The sequence below is a fragment of the Rhinolophus sinicus genome, chromosome 17, assembly GCF_057876585.1.
Source record: "Rhinolophus sinicus isolate RSI-liver-muscle chromosome 17, RSI-T2T, whole genome shotgun sequence".
NCBI classification, from domain to species: Eukaryota; Metazoa; Chordata; class Mammalia; order Chiroptera; family Rhinolophidae; genus Rhinolophus; species Rhinolophus sinicus.
Window position 1 is genome coordinate 160,720,749 of NC_142517.1, and position 21,009 is coordinate 160,741,757.

Sequence of the window (21,009 nt, forward strand, 5' to 3'; positions counted from 1 at the left end):
ACTGTTTAGATAATAAAAAGATTAGAATAATTTAATGAAAAGGAAATCCATGCCTAAAATCTAAGAACAGGAAAAATGTAAGCTAGTCTACTCTGATTCGCTTTCATCTGTATAACCTCTTCAAAGCTCAATTAACCAAGCTAAATATGACAAATCCAGGTATTTACAAACAATTTGGGAAACAGTGTATAAAATGGTTTCATCTACCTTGTTTTATAAATTTTGTACTACAATAAGCATCATTTCTGTTTTAACCAAAGCATCTGATATCTAAATATTTAATGTTTAATTGTGATCTCTGTAGGCAGAGATCTTTTAAAAAGATCATTAAGCTTGCCATCATTTTATGGCTCAACAAATTCTATAGTAAAAAAAAAAAATAATGTTTTATGAAAAGTCAAGATAAAACCCTTAGAAAATCTAACAATTAGTAAAACACTACTACTTCAAATATCACTAAATGTTTTATAAATCTCAACTATACTAATATACCAACTTTATTATAATCTAATTAAGTGAAAGCATACATCTATTACATCCAAAACTAAATTTAATACTTGGAAGAAACCATCATTAAAAAGGTAGAAAATTACACATAGTAGGACATGATTATGACTTGTAGGGAATAAATTTTTTTCCTACCAACCTTGCCCAAGCAACTGTATAGCCATCCATTATGTTTGATTTATATGCTGTAACAAAAGTGAGCAACTAATAATTTGAGATTGATATTTTATTTGGAATCTAATATGGAAGAGAGTATAATATTTTAACAAAACCTTGAATGTAAGCCTAATGTGATTCATTCAGAGAAGAGCAAACAATATGCCATCCAAAAAGATAATTACATTTTCGTATGTTTATTACTATAATAATAATGACAATAATTTTAATCTGTTTAGAGATGTGCTATCTCCCAAAGGGTAAAAGTACATTATCTCCAGACCTAAGCCCTAATGCGGCCTGCAGGTGTCTGATGTTTCAATCTTCCGTAAATAAACTCCCTTGTGAGGCCATCAGGGGGATGCTGACACTCAGCACTTTCTGCCCACAGCGAGACCACACTGCACTACTCTGTCAGTACCACATTGCAATGTAAGACGGCCACACCATGGGCAGGACACGTGACTTGCCAAAGGTCTCCCTGAGAAGGGGACTAAGCAGAGCGATGGCCCTGGTCACCCCACTGCATTCTCCATCGTTCTTCAAGTCAACTGTTCATGTCTCCAACTGTTCATGATTGAACATTCCCCTCCAGGCAAAGATTTTAAGCACCGAACCCCATATATGATTTCATTTACAAATTATATACATATTCCACTGTACTAATTATATATTTAACTATATAGTCACTTATATATAATTATTTATGTATAATTATATATATAATTTATCTTTATGTTTATATTTATAAATTTAAGTAATACATATCAAATTATATATAATTATATTTCAAAAATAGAAATGATAAAAGAATGAGATAAAATGAAATGATTAAAATTTTTTTTCATTTATTAATTCAAAAACCTTTTGGTATCACTTTAAAGTGTTACACCGACTGAATATGCTTCAGTTGGTTTTTTAAATGTTGACTAAACACAGTGAGGCTAATCAGTTAATTCTAACACTGTTTCAAAGAGAGCATAGTTGAAAACAAACACAATCTGTATCTTCAAGGTAAAGATGATGTTTAGCATCATATATTTTGAAGAAATTAAAGTTACAACATTTTGACTTACATTTAACAATATTTTAAAATCAATGCACGTAAAACTTTCCCCCAAAATTAGAATCTCTCAATCACAAAACTGGGTGAAAATAACCTCATTCGCATATATATGAATTATTTTCAATCATGTCTCCTTTCAAAGACTATAATGAATTAAAACTCATAGAATAACAGGCCTAAGATCTCAAATAAGAGTCAAGTAACCACTAATTCCCTTATTCATATAAAAGGTTTCTCCTGTGTTCATCCACATGTTTTCTTTACACTCCTTTCCTTTAAAGAATGTTTATAAGCCCTACAAAATCCTATGAAAACTGAAGGATTATACCATGCTTTAATTCTTAGCTAAAACATCTCTAACTATAAATACCCAAATGCCTTTTGAAAGAAACGCTGCCTCCGCCCTTATTAAAAAGTATTTATGAAAAAAACCATACGATATATGGTTACTAAGGATTTTTTTAGGCTCAGCTATCACTATAACTTATGGTTCACTTGTATTCAGGTATGTAAATTAATATAATTAATGCTATGGATTTCACTTCATGAATATTCAAAGTAGACTGCTACCGTAGCTATCATCCCTATTATTGACTGTGTACTGAATTTTTAGCATTTAGGCTGAAAGAAAGTGCTCAGCGCTAAGATCACCTACCGTGAGTGAGCAAATGGGCCAAAGGAAAACACGCGCTTTCCCTTCAGGTTATGACTATGATCAAGAAGGTGATATTTAACAAGATTAATTAAGTGTTTTTCAAAGCAAAATAAAAGTTGAGCATCTTAATTGATTTTTAACCTCAGCATATGTATATGATAGGAAATGACTTGAGATCTCATTTGGAGGAGGAGAAAGTTCTTTTGCTTTTGTTGTTGAATGTACCTCCTCCTATAAATGAGAATTAGATAAATCATGTCAGTTAACAAGTCTAGCAACCTGCCCAAACCAAGCTGCTTTATGCAGTTTGCCAATCCAATAAAGAGAACTGCCTCTTCCAAATGGGCACTATTAATAGATAGAAAAGAAGGGAGGAAATGCTTAAGTCTTACACTAAGCAAAGGAGGGAAAAAAGGAATATATTTTATACCAACTAAAATATATCATTAGAATGGCAAAATGAGGCTAGGTAAAATAAAATTCTTCTGTCCACAAATCACATCTATGAATTTAATACAACTGGATTTGAATTCAATATTCTTACAAAGCAAGATTAAATGCCAAAGACCACAGTCTAGGAGATGTAGATTAAAAAAAAATGTGTGTGTGTGTGTGAGTGTGTGTGTTTCTCCCTAATGCTAAACAGTATCTACTGTATATACTTTTCTCTCAGTAAGAGGGGAGTTAAATTGTGCTAAACAGTGTAATAAGTATTTAAATCAAATAATTTAAAAGAGGTACATGGCGAATAAATAAATAATAAACAAAACTAATATATAAACACAATTTCCTCCTTTTTGAGAACAGACTTCCATATATGGTAAAACCATCACAGGTGACAGAGACAAAAAGTTCCAAAAAAAGGAACCAGTAAGTGGATTGTAATGCTTTCTCTGTACTCATGAATCCAAAGTTCAAAGAAGGTCCACGAATATGCAAAATACACAAAAGAGACAAAGTCCAATATCTAAGGAATGCTATACCTGAAATAGAGAGAAAAATCATCCTAATAATGTTTTGGCAGAACCCAACCCAGCTTATATTCCAAAAGTTCCCTGTGTAAGTGGTTAGAAGCTTGAATACAATTTCCCATAAAAATTAACCTTTTTTTTTTAAAAGTAGGTATATGCCCAAGCAGATCCATCATACATCATTTACCCCATACAATTGAAAATGTATGTGATATACAGTAAAGAAAAAGAAGTTTGTATACCCATTCTCACATAGGGTCAAAACTAGTATTTAACCTGGTTTGAACCTCTAAAGTCCTTCATGCTCCAAAAATATGTCACATCCTCTTCTCTGCAACCTACCTCCTTTTATTTAACTCATTTTCCCCAAATGAAAATTTCTACTTTACTCACTGGTCATCTCTATAGCACATTTACCCATTCTACTGTTAATTAATAATGGACAATTATTTCCATTTTTTTGCTTTTGCAAATAATACAGCTATGTACATTACTGTACATGTCTTTTAATCAACACATGCACTCATTCCTGTTAGAGACTACACCCAGGAGAGGAACAGTCAGGTTATAGAGTATGCGTCTCTTCAACTGTAGTTGATAGAGCCAAATCATTTCCAAAGTGGTGATGTCAGTGGTTTACGATATTCCTCCACCTCCTGAACAACACTTGCCATTGTCAGAGTATAACTGTGGCCAATCTGAATAGTATAAAAATAGCATCTAATTGTAGGTTTAATGTGTATTTTCTCTGTTTACAAATGTTACTAAACTTCTTTCTTTCTTCCTGCCTTCTCTTTTCTTTCTTGTTCTATCTTTCCTTCTTTTTCTTTCTTCTTATACCATTTGGATATCCTCCATCTTTCCCTTTGTTGTAGCGTGTTTCTTCACCCTTTTAGTGACATGTTTTAATAAACAAAAGCTCTTAAATTTTATGAAGTTCAACTTATTGATCTTTTTCTTTATGACAGGTATTTTGTACCTTGTTATCAAATCCTTGCTTATTCTAGATCATAAATATAATCTCCTGTTATCTTTTCTAAGCTTTTATCTTTCACATTTAGTACATTCCAACTGGAATATTTTTATGTATGATGTGAGGTAGGGATTTTTTTCTACATGAACATCCATCAATTAAATTTTTAAAAAATATAATGTAGAATTTCACCCAGCAAAAAATAATTTTAAAAGTAAAACAATACAGGCAATAAAGATTAAATATAAAGATATAATTCTTCCTCACTTCCCATCCTCTTCCACCTAAGGAAAGAAGTAGATGAGGGTGGATGAAGGACTGGTATCATATATATTTTTGAGCCCAACTTGGAGTTTGCTCAAATAGGCTTCTCATATTAAGCAACAGTAACAACCATAACAATAGCAGTTAACATTTATTACATACTCAGTAGGTGCCAGGCCTAATGCAAGTGCATTATCTCATGTAATTCTCACAATAACCTTATCAGATGGATACTATTCTCTTTATTTAATAAATGAAGAGACTGAGAAAGGAAGGATGTTCCATAATCAGTGACCAAGTTTTTAACTTCTGCCTCTCTCATAACTTCTTTTTCTGAACTCACAGATTATCAGTCATGCACATGTGTTTTCATAACAACTTTCACAGGTTGAGATAACAAAATATGCCATCCTTTCTATTTTATACCTAAGTTTTAAGTAGATTCCTACAGGGGAAGCCATTGTTTCTTTGTTGAGCCCTCCTGACTCCTGGAGTGCAGACACAGGCAGTTGCCATATCTGAGTTTCCATCAACCTGGCTGACACCCTTCATTTGCCCTGATTTTCAGAAACTCTGCCCCACCCAACTTTCGGGTCCACCCAAGCTGCTTCCAGTGGCTTTTCCATATAAATGGCCTGTCTTTGGCTCATGTTGCAGACTTTCCTAAAATCTCTCAAAAGTTCACAAAACCCCAATAAGCAGCATCTGGCTTCAGTGTGTTCTGTACCTCTGGATGAGCAGCCCTAAGCCCGGCATTAGCAATAGCCGGCCTTGAATCTTGGCTTGGCCTTTAAAGGCACTCTCAAGACCAGTGCAAGTGGCAGCCATCTACAGATTGCTTTGTGATTCATGCCAGGTGACCCCAGGCAGAGCTGCGGCTGATCTTGGCCTTCAGTAGGCCACTCCCAGGAGGCCTCAGGGCTGGAACACACGGTGCGCATCACTCAGCCAGAGCATCACCCAGCTGCCTCCAGGGACGACACACCCACAGGGCAGAGTGGGCAGGCAACAGAGCCCTGCAAAAGTGAACGCTGCTCCATAGGGTCAGCCCCTGCACAATAGTTTCTCCACTATAGTCAAAGCTAGCCCTCACAACAAATCAGCCCAAGGATCGATTCCTCCCTAACATGTAAATAGCAATGAAGGCTCACCGACAACAGGAGGGCACACACAAGCCACACAAGGAACACACCTGGAGCACCCAGCTCAGGTGAACAGGAAGACTGTGCCACTGGGTCCCACAGCATGCCTACTACATAATGCCACTCTACAAAGACCAGGAGGCATAGCAGCCCTATCTAATACATAGAAACAAACACAAGGAGGCAGCCAAAATAGGTAGACAAAGAGACATGTCCCAAGTAAAAGAATAAAACAAAGGTCCAGAAAAATAATTAAACAAAATGGAGACAAGTAATCTACCAGATGCAGAGTTTCAAAACACTAATTATAAGGCTGCTCAGTGATCTCAGGGAGAACTTCAACAAAGAGATAGGAAAGATAAAAATGGATATAAAAAACATAAAAAATAACCAGTCAGAAATGAAGAATACAATAATGGAAATGAAAAATACATTAGAGGGAATCAACAGTAGATCAGATGAAGCGGAAGATCAAATCAGCAATTTAGAAGATAAGGTAGCAGAAAACACCCAATCAGAACAGCAAAAAGAAAAAAGAATCCAAAAATATGAGGATAGTTTAAGAGGCCTCTGGGACAATATCAAGCATACCAACATTTGTATCATAGGCGTACCAGAAGGAGAAGAGAGTGAGCAGGAAATAGAAAACCTATTTAAAGAAATAATGATGGCAACTTCCCTAACCTGGCAAAGGAAACAGATATACAGCCCAGCAAGCAAAGAATCCCAAACAAGATGAACCCAAAGAGACCCACACCAAGACACATTATAATTAAAATTCCAAAGGTTGAAGATAAAGAGAAAATCTTAAAAGCAGCAAGAGAAAAGCCATTAATTACCCACAAGGGAGCTCCCATAAGGCTATCAGCTGATTTCTCAACAGAAACTTTGCAGAAGGGATTGGCAGGAAATATTCAAAGTGATGAAAAGCAAGGACCTACAACCAAGACTACTCTATACAGCAAAACTATCATTTAGAATCAAAGGACAGATAAAGAGCTTCCCAAACAAGTAAAAGCTAAAGAAGTTCATCACCACCAAACCAGTATTACAAGGAATCTTAGCAGGACTACTTTAAGATGAAAAAAATAAAAAATGTGAATAATAACATGGCAATAACTACATATCTATCAACAATTACTTTCAATGTAAATGAATTAAATGCTCCAATCAAAAGATAGGGTGGCTGAATGGATAAGAAAACAAAACCCTTACATAGGCTGCCTGTAAGAGACTCACTGCAGATCAAAAGACACACACAGATAGAAAGTAAAGGGGAGGGAAAAGATATTTCATGAAAATGGAAATAAACAAACAAAAATCTATAGCAGCAATACTTAAACCATACAAAATAGACTTACAATAAAGGTTATAATGAGCGACAAAGAAGGACCCAGTAATCCCACTTCTGAGTATTTATCTGAAGAAACCCAAAACACTACTTTGGGGGATGTGTGCATCCATATGTTCATTGCTGCATTGTTTATAATGGCCAAGATGTGGAGGCAGCCTGGGTGTCTGTCGATGGATGATTAAAGAGGAGGTGGTACATACATACAATGAAATATTGCTTGGCCATGGAATGGAATGGGTTTTTGTCATCTGTGGTGACATGGATGGATCTGGAGGGTATTGTGCTGAGTGGAGTATGTGAGACAAATATAGAGAGATGAAATGTGATTTTGCTTATATGTGGAATCTAAAGAACAAAATAAATAAACAAGACAGTAACAAACTCATAGATACAAAGAATATTTTGATGGTTGCCAAACAGAATGGGAGTTGAGGGTCGCTGAAAAAGGGGAAGGGATTAAGAAATACAAATTGGCTGTTACAAAGTAGTCATGGGATGTAGGGTATAGCATAAGGAATATAGTCAATATTATTGTAATAACCATGTATGGTGTAGGTGGGTACTAGATTTATCGGGGTGATAGATAGAGAACAGGGTGAAAAAGGTGAAGGCACTAAGAAGTACAACTTGGCATCACAAAGGTCATGCGGATGTAAAGTATAGGGAATATAGTCAATAATATGGTAATAACTAGGTATAGTCCCAGGTGGGTACTAGACTAGTCAGGGGGATTACTTCTTAAATTATATAAATGTCTAACCACTATGCTGTACACCTGAAATTAATATAAAATAATATTGAGTGCCAATTGTAATTATTTAAAAAGGGGGGGAAGGTAAAGGGGAATAAGAGGTTTAAATTTCTAGGTATAAAAAACTACAAAAGTCATGGGGATGTACTGTACAGCATAGGCAATATAGTCAATAATATTGTGATAGCATAGTACAATGTCAGATGGTTGCTGGACTTATCATGGTGATCACTTCTTTAGGTATGTAAATGTTGAATAACTATTGTGTACACCTAAAACTAATACAATATTGTATGTTAGCTTGATTTTAATAAAAACATTTTTTAAAACCCTATAAATATCAGATTAATGACACAAAGTGAACTTGACACTAATCTTTAAATGTGATTAGACAAATGAAAAGACTTATAATTCTAGTGGGAAGGAAGCCAAGCCCATGTATGTTTGCACTCTTATTTTCCTTATGTTAATAAGCTACAAGAAAAAAACAGAAACATAAATTTAGTTACCCCATATAAATACCCTAGAAGAGTAGGGGTAACAGTTCTATAAAGGTAATCTTTGAGCTAAGTTTCTTTTTCTGGAAAGTAGTAGTTATTAAATTTCATCATTGAGAAGCTCTAGGCTGTCATGTATATATTATTTCAGCATTTTTGGAGTGATTCTATTCATGAGACTCATACCTGTCTCTGAAGTTCTGCCAGGTTGTAAGGTAAGGCCCCCTCAGCCAACGGGGCTATTCTCTCAATATCTGCCATAGTCAAGCGCCTTTAGGCAAAAAATATGGGGAAAAAAGAACTGTTAGACAGCAACAAACTCCTTATACTAAAGCCATCTTTCTTCAGAAAAATAGGGAGGGTGGGGAAAAACTATGGTTTAAAAGTAGTATTTCCCTATTCACACAGATCATAGTGAGAAAAAAGAACTTCAGACCCTGCTTGCCACAATAAAAAGAAAAAGACTGAAGAGAAATAAAGTGGAGTATACTAATTTAATAAGACTTCAATGATAGATATTTAAAGAAATGATTTTTGCCAGAAGCAAAGTATAGACATTGACAATTCATACATACTAAATGCATTACCTTAGTATACATACTTAATGCATAGGTGCAAAGTATCTTGAGAAGGCTAAACACAAAACTGATAAATACTGGTAGTCTTTAAGAAAAACAACAGGGAAGAAGGGAGACTTTTATGGCATGCTCTTTTACACTCTTAAGTTTTGAACCATGTGAACACACCATTGTTTCCAAAAAAAAATTTTACTTAGAAATAAGTATTTTCCATGAACAAGTTAGAAGGTCACTTCACATACAGTTTTGAGAAGCACTTTTTGAAAGCATTAATTATCTTGTAGGAGGCTCAAAATCTTTGCTAAAAAGGTGAATTCTAGATGGATGAGACATGGTTCAATATTTCATGACAATCACCAAAGATTGACTATGTTTAGTATCATTTCCAGCTCAGCAATTCATTACGTAGCATGAAGGCAATAAATCACCATCTATACTCAAGTTCTATTAGTCCTCAGTTCTAGGGGTTAAAACCCACTTTTCAGATATTCCTACACTTAACGACTGAAAAAAATCCAATCACTTGATCGCTCATAAATCCCCTATCCTACAGGTCCTGGTGGGTGCTCACAGATAAGAGTTTTTCTTTTGGATTTGCATAAGACTTTGCAAATTAAACATTCTCTACGTGCTTTAGCTTTTTTAGTCTATAAAATAGAGGCATAAAACATTTGAGCTTGTCTGTAATGGTAACTATGATAATAATATCAGGCATATTTCAAGAAAATGATACTCTCCAACACAAAATGGTATATACTATTTAGTAAAATGACCATTCACAATGAACTCAAAAGATCCTAAGAGTCCTGAACATGCACCTCAGTTTGCTTTATAAATTTAGACAAATTTCGACAAATCTCTTGAAATTCCTAATACCTCCAGAGCCCAGATTAAGTCAATTTTTTTTCATCTGTTTTTCTTCTTCTCACTTCCCTCCCCCCCTCTCATTTTTCTTCTTTCCCCTATTTCCCTCTCATTACTCCCTTCTTTTCCCTCCCTCCATCTCCCTTTACCTTTAGTCTATCTTCATCTGCCTTCCTCTGTCTCTCCCTCCTTCCATTTCTTATATCTGACTGCTTCTCTTTCTTGAGACTTATATACTGAATAAACTATTGTTAAAATAAACTGAAAGCACACCACATTTGAAAGAGTTGTCCTATTAATAAATGTCATGAAGAAATATTGGAATAGTTACCCTGTAGCATTATATAAGTCTGCAAGCTGGTACAGGATATCAATTTCCAGTGGGGTGACTTGTCCATAGCGTATGGCACTCTGGGCAAATTCCTCTGGAAGAAAAAAAAATTTTTAAATCTTAAAAGCTTCTTAATATACAACAAACTTCTACCTTAGCCAACTATAATCTGCAAGCTAAAGGCATTTTAGTATTACTTTTAAAATCTAAAACTAAATTTAAATACCTAAGTTCAACTACACAAGAATAACTACAAAATTCTGAAAGCTGGCTAAAGATAAAATGTTAAGATGATGAAACAGCAAAAACAAACAAATTAACTTCAAATATAAAACAATCGCATAAGAATCCTCTTTCTTATCTTGTTTATTCCCTTTGGTCTCCAGATTTACAAGATGAAAGAACTAGCCATTCTCCAGTCACCTAAAATATCCCACTACAAATCTGGCGAAAGGAGAGGGCCTGCCCTTCTTTCTGTGGCAACTCCTTCCCAGTACAAACAAGCTGCTGCCACAGTGCCACTGACCTGTTTGACAGATTGGGCCAAGGTTCTTTTCAAAACTGTCAAAGCCACTTTTCCATTCCTGACCTCAGCATCCCATTAAATCCACCTGGATTTTTGGAGAGCATTATGACCCAAGTGAAGCATATACACAAGCCAACATACTTTCTAGATCTGGCTCCAGACTGGTAAACTTAGACCAACCTCATGCCCTAGATAAAGGAAACTGAAAATGCGGAGAGTCAAATTAATACATATATTTTAAATCTTACCCTTTGTGACTTCAACGTCTTTCCTTGTGCCAGCTAGTGTGCTATAGATCTTACGAACGAGCTCCATGTTGTTCAGCAAGGAGTTAAATGCATTGAAGTAGGAGAAGCTAACCTGATGTGAGATACTTCCTCCAGCTGCCTAGGAAATCACAACACAAAAAGTTAAAAACCAAAAACAAACAAAACATGTTTATGGACACTGCACTTTCCTCAGAGAATGTCCAAAGGAGTCCTCATTATTAAAATGATTAACAACCAGTCCATAAATATGAGGCAAATGTCGTACTGAAACACTCAGTGCCTTTCATGCCCTCGGGGAGGTCTATGCAATTTAGGTTTTAAGGAGGAAAGCAACATCTGGAAGTTGGACTTTATGGTTCATCTACCTATAAGGTCAGAAACAACAAATATAATTATCGCAGATCAAAAACAATGGTTATTTAAACAGGATTTTCAAGACCCTCAACTATGGAACTCATGCTCGTTCTGGATAATCCAAACATCAATATTACAATATAAGGAACATTCTTTTAAACTTGCATTTTTTCCCCCACACGCATACACAAAAAAGAGTGGTAACTTTAAATTTTAAGACTATTTCACTATATCAACTTTCCTAATCTTTTTTAAAAGGCCATTGTTATAATTAGATATTTAATCTGTGCTGGGCTCTGAGTCTGTATTATGAAAGGTACAACTACCAAAAACTCCAAAAAATGTAGAGAAAATCTAGGCAGGATTTATTCATGGCAAACTATGTCTTTGATGGAGCGGCTCACAAGAGGCTCTCATGCCTGGGGAGGGATGGGGGCAATGCGGCCTTCGTCACCTCTGCAGGGTGAGGAGGTCATTTGTCCCTCTGGACAGAAACTGAAAAGGAGTATTTTTCATAGTTCGCAAAAGCCTAACTTCTAACCCAGGAGTCAGAGGAACCCGTATGATTGAAAACATTCTCTATTAAAAACTCAAAGAAATACCAGTGTGACAAACTTAATCATGAAGCTCTATTAAGAATAATATAGGGAGGCGGCCACATGGCTCAGTTGGTTAGAACGAGAGCTCTGAACAAGTTGCGAGTTCGATTCCCACATGGGCCAGTGAGCTGTGCCCTCCACAACTAGATTGAAGACAATGAGCTGCTGTTGAGCTTCTGAAGGGGCAGCTGGATGGCTCAGTTGGTTAAAGCACGAGCTGTCAACAAAAAGGTTGCCGGTTCAACTCCCGCATGGGATGGTGGGCTGCGTCCCCTGCAACTAAAGATTGAAAAATGGCCACTGGACTTGGAGCTGAGCTGCGCCCTCCACAACTAGATTGAAGGACAATGACTTGGAGCTGATGGGCCCGGAGATATACACTGTTCCCCAATAAAATGTATTTTTTTAAAAAAATAGTACAGGTAATGATGGGCAAAGGTACCCACCCTCACCACCTCTCACACACACACATGCCTTAACCCAAATACAGATGATACTTGTACTAGCCTGAATTTGGACACCAGTGATCCAAAAGCAAATTATTTAATACATTCCTCTGGGGACTGAAATGGCGTTTGGTAAATTAAGGCTATAATCTAACCCAATTGGAAATTAAATGGGTCCCTTCACCCTATCCTCCTCTCTAGGATTTTCTTTCTTTCTTCCCTTCCTCCCTCCCTGTCTCCCTTGCTTTCTTTCCTTCCCTTTCATTTTTTGACTGGGGTATTGGGTGAGGGTAGCGGAGTGGGAGATGGGTGTCAAGGAGGTGAAATGTGTAGGAGAAAGTGACATGCTCCATGTTCAAATTCACTGAAGAAAAAGAACAGAAGTTGATCTTTCTACCCCAGTCTAAATCAGGGATAATGATCTTCAGCTGAAACAACAAAAGCACTCATTGGCTTCCCTCCATTAAAAACAAGCAGCAATCAAAAACTTATACATAAGTACAACGCATGAACAAGAAAACTGGGAAGTGAGGCAAGTTTCACCACTCTGTGAGGAAGTGGATGACATCAGCATGCCATTGGTCCAGATGATTACTTTATAGAGATTAACGGTTTTACAGAACAAAAAACTGTCTGGTCCATGCAGACTGAATGCACAGGTGAAGGGGCAGAGAGGGCAGTGAGCCACAGAGGCTGATGTCCACATACTTCCTCCATACCTTCTGCCACGGCCAGGGTTATTAAAACAGTATAGAAGTCAGTGACGATCCATCTAGCAAACAGCACCCTGCAGGCAACAAAGGAAGGAGCCAATCTTATAGCAAGGCTTTGGGAGCCTGATGGGATGGGAAAAGGAGAGGCACTGCCCACTGAAAAAAGTATTTGCACATCTTTATCTACAAACTCCCTTGTATTCTTTAGTTGGACTCTGTAGATGGAAATAAACAATTCGGAAATATACTAAAGCAAGATGGTGGCTCTGCTATGATCTGGGGAAAGATTTTGCCTTCAGCCCCACCTCCCTTACACACACCTGTTTACCTTCTACCGACCAAGCATAGAGTTAGAATAGTTGAGAGTCAGATGGGTCCAGGGAAGCAATGCAGGACCCAATGGTTCAATGGTTTAAGGAAACAGAAAGTCGAAGTACTTGCTTTTACTTACAGAAACTAAGTTCTCCTCCACAAAGGGAGTAAGCATGTGAGACCGAATGGTAACCATGATGTCACTGAAATCCAGACCAGAAATCGTGCCAGTTTTGCTTTTGTCTTTCAGTGCAAAGGCTTGTCTTGCATGTTCCAATTGTAGCTCCTGGAGGGAAAAATTAGAAATAGTGCATTAGATTAAAGTATAACTCAAGTGTATGTTTTGGAAAGGAAGGACAGGTACCCTTCTGCTACATGCACTTTCTACAGAAATGAACAATATACAGCTCTGAATTTAAGACACTTTTAATTTCTTTTAAAAAGCACGTCTTCCTGAAAATGTACTACCTATTACTCTTCAGGAAGAAGAATGAACTACAGCATGGCTATAAAGAAAAGGGAGGAGAAAGAACCTTCATTTACTTGAAAAGTTCTCATCACTGAAAACAAATAGTGTTATGTTTTCAGTCTATTTATTTCAGCCTTTAAAATAAGTAGTAATTTATTCTCTCCTGCTTGAAGGCATTCCTGTCATCCAAGAGTACTTTCTGAATTAAAAGTTTAGATTCATTTTCAGTTTGTCAACTTTAAATGTTGCAATCAAAGTCTCTCTCTCAATAAATTAGAGACCTTTTATCAATTTTTAAAGTGAGACACTCTGACCGGTAAGTGCAATACTTAGTACACCTGACCCCTGAACAACGTGGGTTTGAAACGCATGGTCCACTTAGACGTTAATTTCTTTCACTAAATACACAGTCGGTCCTCCATATCCCCAGGTTTCACATCCACGGATTCCCAACGACAGATCGAAACATCCGTGGTGGGAATCTGTGGATGTAGAGGGCCAACTGTATGCATTTTCAACATTTTATGTAAGGGACTTGAACATCTGCTGATTTTGGTATCCGAGGGCGTCCTGGAATCAATCCCCCTCAGATACCAAAGGATGAGTGAAGTTTTGGGGAAGTCAAAAGCTATACATGGATTTTCCACTGCATGGGGCTTGGCACTCTTAACCCCCTGTTGTTCAAGAGCCAACTGTAATTCTAACATGAAAGTTATGAATAACAAACTGCACAACATGTGTTCAGCTAACACTCCATCCGACTTTGGGCAGAGTTACTCATAAACTGTAAAACAATCCAGAAGATCTCTGAACTTTTGAACTACTGGGCAGCCAAACTTTGTAATAAGTAATAGCGATAAATACAATAAACTGTGCCAGTATTATCCTAGTACTACACTCAAGTCAAAATTAGAACACTTCTGCCCGAAGGACCCACTACACAATGCAAATGAATCTGTTATCACAGCATAATAATGGTGCTGTTTGATGCCATTTCCACAATATTTGCAACTATGGAAATAATATTCACATCTAAATATAAAAATATTATTCATAGATAAAATTAAATATTGCAATTTTACTACATTTATGAAAGCCTACATAATCACATTGCTTTACCTTTTTCTGACATTTAAAATAGTTTTGGTAGAAGTCTTACTAATTTACTTAATTTTGTTTTCCTATGGGCTGGTAATTCAAAGGCATTAAAACTACCTTAGTAAAAAAAAAAAAAAACTACCTTAGTAGGTGTCTGTCTTATAATAATTCATTAAGCTATTCATTTGTTTTATACATCTTTCTTTATTTGTAGGATATTTAACAATTAAAGAAGTGTTAAAAGTATTTTTTCTTAGGTTGATAGGCTAGAGACAAGTATATCAAACCTATTAAATCGTTTGATAGTCTTAACTTTAAAAAATTAAATGATAACATTCAGGAAAACATCTAAATATGTTAACATCTATCATCATACATTTAAATATTTGGGTTTCTTGAAAATAGCAATAGAAATGGAGAAACTGAAACTCAACTGGTAAATACTTATGAAAAAGTACAAAATAAACAACCAGCATGATTTGGCAACGTTTTCTCTCCCCCTGCCCTATTTTTTAAAAAATTTCAACTTTATTGAGGTATAATTGACTAATAAAACTGTAATTATTTAAAGTGTACAACATGATGATTTGATATATGTATATGATGTGAAAGAATTCCCACCAATTTAATTAACAGATCCATCACCTCACATATTTATCTTGTTTTAATGAGAACACAAGTGCTACTCTCTTAGCAAATTTCACTTGTACGATACAGTATTATAAACCATAGTCACCATGTTATACATTAGGTATTCCAGCCTCTCCTTACTTCCCCCAACCCCCAGTCCCTGGCAACCACCTTTCTACTCTGTTTCTGTGTTCAACATTCTTTTTTTTTTTTTTTAGATTCTACATAAAAGTGATACCACGCCGTATTTTTCTCTGTCTGTCTGGTTTATTTCACTCAGCATAATGCCCTCCAAGCTCATCCATGTTGTTGTAAATGGTAGAATTTTCTTATTTTTCTAGGGTGAATAATATTCCATTGTGTGTGTACGTATATACACACCCCAAATTTCCTTATCTATTCATCTGTTAATGGACACTTAGGTGTCTATACCTTGGCTATTGTAATAATGCAGCAATAAAAATGGGAGCATAGATATCTCTTTGAGATAGTGATTTTGTTTCCTTTGGATATTTACTCTGAAGTGAAATTGCTGGATCATAGGGTGGTTCTATTTTTAATTTCTTGAGGAACCTCCATACTGTTTTCCATAGTGGGTCTACCAGTTCACATCCCACCAACAGTGTAGAAGGGTTCCCTTTTCACCACATCCTCCCAACACTTGTTGTTTTCTGGGTTTTTTAATAGTAGCCATCCTAATGGGTATAAGGTGATATCTCACTGTGGTTTTGATTTGCATTTCTCTGATGATTAGTGATGCTGAGCAACTTTTCATGTACCTGTTGACCATTTGTATGTCTTCGGAAAAATGTCAATTCAAGTCCTTTGCCCATTTTTTAGTTGGGTTATTTGAGGTATTTTTGTTTGTTTGTTTTGCTTTTGCTACTGAGTTGTATGAGTTCCTTGTATACCTTGGATATTAACCCCTTATCAGATATGTGATTTGCAAATATTTTCTATAGGTTTCCATTCCATTGGCTTCTTTTTCATTGTGCTGACAGTTTCTTTTGCTGTGAAGGTTTTCAGTTTGATGGAGTCCCACTTGTTTATTTTGCTTTTTCTGCCTATGCTTTTAGTGTTAAAATCAAAACAATCATTGCCAAGACTGAAGTTAAAAAGCTTATCCCACCATATTGTCTTTTAGGAGATTAAAGTTTCAAGTCTTATGTTCAAGTTTTTAACCCATTTTGCACTGATTTTTGTATATTATGTAAGATAGCAGCCCAGTTTCATTCTTTTGCATGTGGATATCCAGTTTTCCCGATACCATTTATTGAAGAGACTGCCCTTTCCCCATTGTATATTCTTAGCTTCTTTGTCAAAAATTAATTGACCATATATACATGGGTTTATTTCTGGGTTCTCTATTCTGTTCCATTGATGTGTCGGTTTTATAATACCATACTGCTTTGAATATTATACCTTTGTAATATAGTTTGACTTCAGGAAGTGTGATGCCTCCCGCTTTGTTCTTTCTCAAGACTGCTTTAACTATTTGGGGTCTTTTGCAGCTCTACAAAAATTTCAGGACTGTTTTTTCTCTTTCTGTGAAAAATGCCATTGGAATTTTCATAGGGACTGCATTGAATCTATAGATCGCTTTGGGTAGTATGGACATTTTAACAATATTAATTCTTCCGATCCATAAACATGGAATATGTTTCCATTTATTTGTGTCTTCTTCAATTTCTTTCATCAATGTCTGATAGTTTCCAGTGTACAGATCTTTCACTTCCTTGATAAAATTTATCCCTAAGTATTTTATTCTTTTTGATGGTATTGTAAATGGGATTTTCTTAATTTCTCTTTCCAATAATTTGTTGTTAGTGTATAGAAATCCAACTGATTTTTTATATTGACTTTGTATCCTGCAACCTTCCTGGCATTTATTAGTTCTAACGTGTGTGTGTGGCCTGTGTGGCATTTAGGATTTTCTATATAAAATATCATGTCATCTGCAAATAGGGACAATTTTACTTCTTCCTTTCCAATTTGGATGTCTTTTATTTCTTTTTCTTGCCTAATTACTCTGGTTAGGATTTCCAGTACTTTTTGAATAAAAGTGGCAAGGGTGGGCATCCTTGTTTTGTTCCTGATCTTAGAGGAAAAGCTTTCAGCTTTTCACTTGAGTGTGATGTTAGCTGTGGGCTTGTCATATATTGTCTTTATTATGCTGAGGTATGTTCCCTCTATCCCTACTTTGCTGAGTTTTTATCATTAAATGGATGTTGCATTTTGTCAAATGTTTTTTTCTGCATCTATACCTATTGAGATGATCGTATGATTTTTATCCTTAATGTTGTTAATGTAGTATATCGCATTTAATGATTTGCATATGTTGAACCACCCTTGCATATTAGGAAAAACCCCCACGTGATCATGGTGTACGATCTTTTTAATGTACTATTGAATTCAGTTTGATAATATTTTGTTGAAGATATTTGCATCTATCTTCATCAGAAATATTGGCCTGTAATTTTCTTTTCTTCTAGTATCCTTGCCTTGCTTTGATACCAGGGTAATACTGTCCTGTAAAATTGATTTGGAAGAAGAGTGCCCTCCTCTTCTACTTTTTGGAAGAGTTTGAGAAAAATTGGTACTAATTCTTTAAAAGTTTGGTAGTTTTCACCAGTGAAAGCACCTGGTCCTGAACTTTTCTTTGTTGGGAGATTTATGATTATTATTCAATCTCCTTACTAGTAATTGGTTTGGTCTATTGAGATTTTCTATTTTTTCATCATTTAGTCTTGGTAGATTGTATGTTTCTAGAAATTTATCCATTTCTTCTAGGTTATCTCATTTGTTGGTGTGTAATTCTTCATAGTAGTTTCTTATGAGCCTTAGCATTTCTGTTATCAGTCGTAATGTCTCCTCTTCCATTTCTAATTTTATTTGAGTCTTTTTTTTCTTAGTCTAGATAAAGGTTTGTCAATTTTATCTTTTCAAAAAAACCACCTTTTAGTTTCATTGACCTTTTATATTGTCTTTTTAGTCTCTATTTCATTTATTTCTGCTTTGATCTTTGTTATTTACTTCCTTTTACTGACTCTGGGCTTAGTTTAGTCTTCTTTCTCTAGTTTCTTCATGTGTAAAAGTAGGCTGTTTATTTGAGATCTTTCCTTTTTCTTAAGGTGTTAATCATTATAAACTTCCCTCTTAGAACTGCTTTTACTGCATCTCTGAAGTTTTGGAATGTTCTTTTTCCATTTTCATTTGTGTCAAGATATTTTTTTATTTTCCTTTTGATTTCTTCTATGACCCACTGATTGTTCAGGAGCATGTTGTTTAATCTCCACATAGTTGTGAATTTTCTCCTCTTCCACTTAAGTCATTCTCCCTAACTCATTCCATCTCCCTATCATCTCAGCTCCAACCACACCATCCTTCAAATGAAGCAGGAATTTCAGTCTCTATTTCAGCCTTAAAATATGGTTGAAAGTGTTCCTCATGTAAATGATATTCCTAAGCAGCATCAGAAGCAGACACAGGTCCACACCCTAGCTATGTTTTCCATTCCTCACTCATCTTTTTTTTTCTCCTTTATGTCTTTTTTATGTTTCTGTCTTCTCCATGAATATGTCTTGGACTCTCAGAAATATCCATTGCCAACAATGGGCATGATTAAGCCTTATGAATGACAATCAGTACAAAAGAAAATGTGGACCTTTATATTAAAGACAAAGAATCCTCAATGTAAGAGTAAAGTTAGAAGGACAGATTTTCTATTAGGTCAACAGTTGAATCTCATGCATCTTTTAAAGATACATTTTTGAAGTTTAACAGATGAAACTACAGAGTGTATGGGATTGGCTTCCAAATGATCCAGTAGGGGGAAGAGTGGAGAGTATAGATAAAACAAGATTGGCCAACAGTTAATAATTGTTAAATTGTTGATGGGTACATGGAGGTTCATTACACTATTCTATTTTTTAAATATATTGAAAGTCTTTCAAATTAAAACGTTTTAAAAATGAAAATTAAGAAATTCAAAATGAGAAGCAAACCAAAGAAAAAAGATGCTCCATATATAAAGCTCTCAGTTTATGTAGTATAATTAAAACATCTGGGTAGAGTACTTCAGTAAATGCAAGGGAACCAATGATGAAAGCAAGCCACCTTTGGAGAAATCTTTTTGAAAAACCACCAGTTTCAGCTCTCCAATGCATAATATTTTCAACTTTTCAAGTCTGAGCACTTGTAAGGTCAGTCAGGTGGGCACTAACAGTGCAAGTATTAGAACAAGCACTGGGTTCTACAAATACCCACATCTAAGAGATACAGTTTTCAAACTGTAATCACCCTAATGAAAAAAACAATACTCTGGGCTTATAAAAGATAAAATCAGTCAAGATACTTTAAAAAGATACGTCATCTAAAAAGATAGATAGTCTAATAAATAATTGTTCAAATAAATCTGCTTCTGGATCGAAAGAGTAGGTAGGCGAACCGAGGGAAATGGTAAAGAAAGGAAGTTATGCTAACGCTAAAGATGATCTCCCGCTTTTGGAAATGCATTTTCTCTAACTATGAGATGAAAACAGCAGAGCTTCATTAATAGTATGGCTTTGGATGAGACTGAACAAGTACATTTAACTCTGCTGTGTTCCAAAACTCCACTCTTCACTAAAATCACATTAAAGGGAAAAAAATAAAAAAAATAAAAACTCAAAGATGAAGGGAACAGAAAAGGAGAGGATAGCAACTACATATTTAAGATTGGAGAGCAGAAGAACAAGTGAAATCTGACTTTGCAGAACCGAAAAACAAGAGTAGAGACAGCCAAAAAGCGATTCAATGGACATGACAGAACACCTAAAAGACTCAGAAATTATCTGGAAGTGACAGTGAAGGTGGAGTTGAAAACAGGAGGCTTAGGTGGCAGTCTGTTTAAGAGGCAGTTTATTACCTGCCTTACTACACCTTAGCTGGACCTCTGCTCTTTCCCAAACTTGTCAGAAGACTAGAAGTTCACTGCCTGGAAAGTTTAACAGAGGATCTCTAGAAGAGAGAAGACCAGGCATAGTTGAAAAGAGGTACCTAAATGAAAATCCATCTCCACCGAATGTTGAGAACTCCAACTCTCTTGTCTTACTCAGCAACCAAATGTCAAAATCCAGACCTAATATTCCAGATACGAGGCCAGATAATTTTTTCTGATTTCCCCAATCCAAAAGAAAAGACCTAACCATACAGTCATTAGAGGGTCACCAACACTAGCCCAGCCAGAGAACTTTACAGTAAGGTCCAGAGTTAATCAGTCCTACCATGAACCCAAAGCTTCCAGGAAGCCTCAATCTTATATGAGATGGGGATCGAGGACCATCAGACACGAGAAAAGCCACTCACAGGAAGAACAGAGACTCAAAAAAAGAGAAAGAAAGGAATTTGGAGGAAACATACTTTGCAGAGAAAATAAAATTAGAAAAACAAACAAAAAACCCTGTCTTTATTATCTGTGGAGAAGTGAGACAAATAGTGCATCCA

The 21,009-nt window shown here is 35.8% G+C and overlaps 1 protein-coding gene across 3 annotated transcripts in view; it reads right to left on the minus strand.

Moving 5' to 3' along the window:
- SLC25A12 (solute carrier family 25 member 12) overlaps nucleotides 1-21,009 on the minus strand; it is a 161,587-nt gene that overhangs the window by 24,899 nt on the left and 115,679 nt on the right. For all 3 annotated transcript variants that reach the window (XM_019727429.3, XM_019727430.3, XM_019727431.3), the window contains 4 exons: nucleotides 13,468-13,614; nucleotides 10,884-11,022; nucleotides 10,110-10,203; nucleotides 8,523-8,607 (listed from right to left, as the gene is read on the minus strand). In XM_019727429.3, the coding sequence (XP_019582988.2) occupies nucleotides 8,523-8,607; nucleotides 10,110-10,203; nucleotides 10,884-11,022; nucleotides 13,468-13,614 (465 nt within the window). The remainder of the gene's footprint in view (nucleotides 1-8,522; nucleotides 8,608-10,109; nucleotides 10,204-10,883; nucleotides 11,023-13,467; nucleotides 13,615-21,009) is intronic.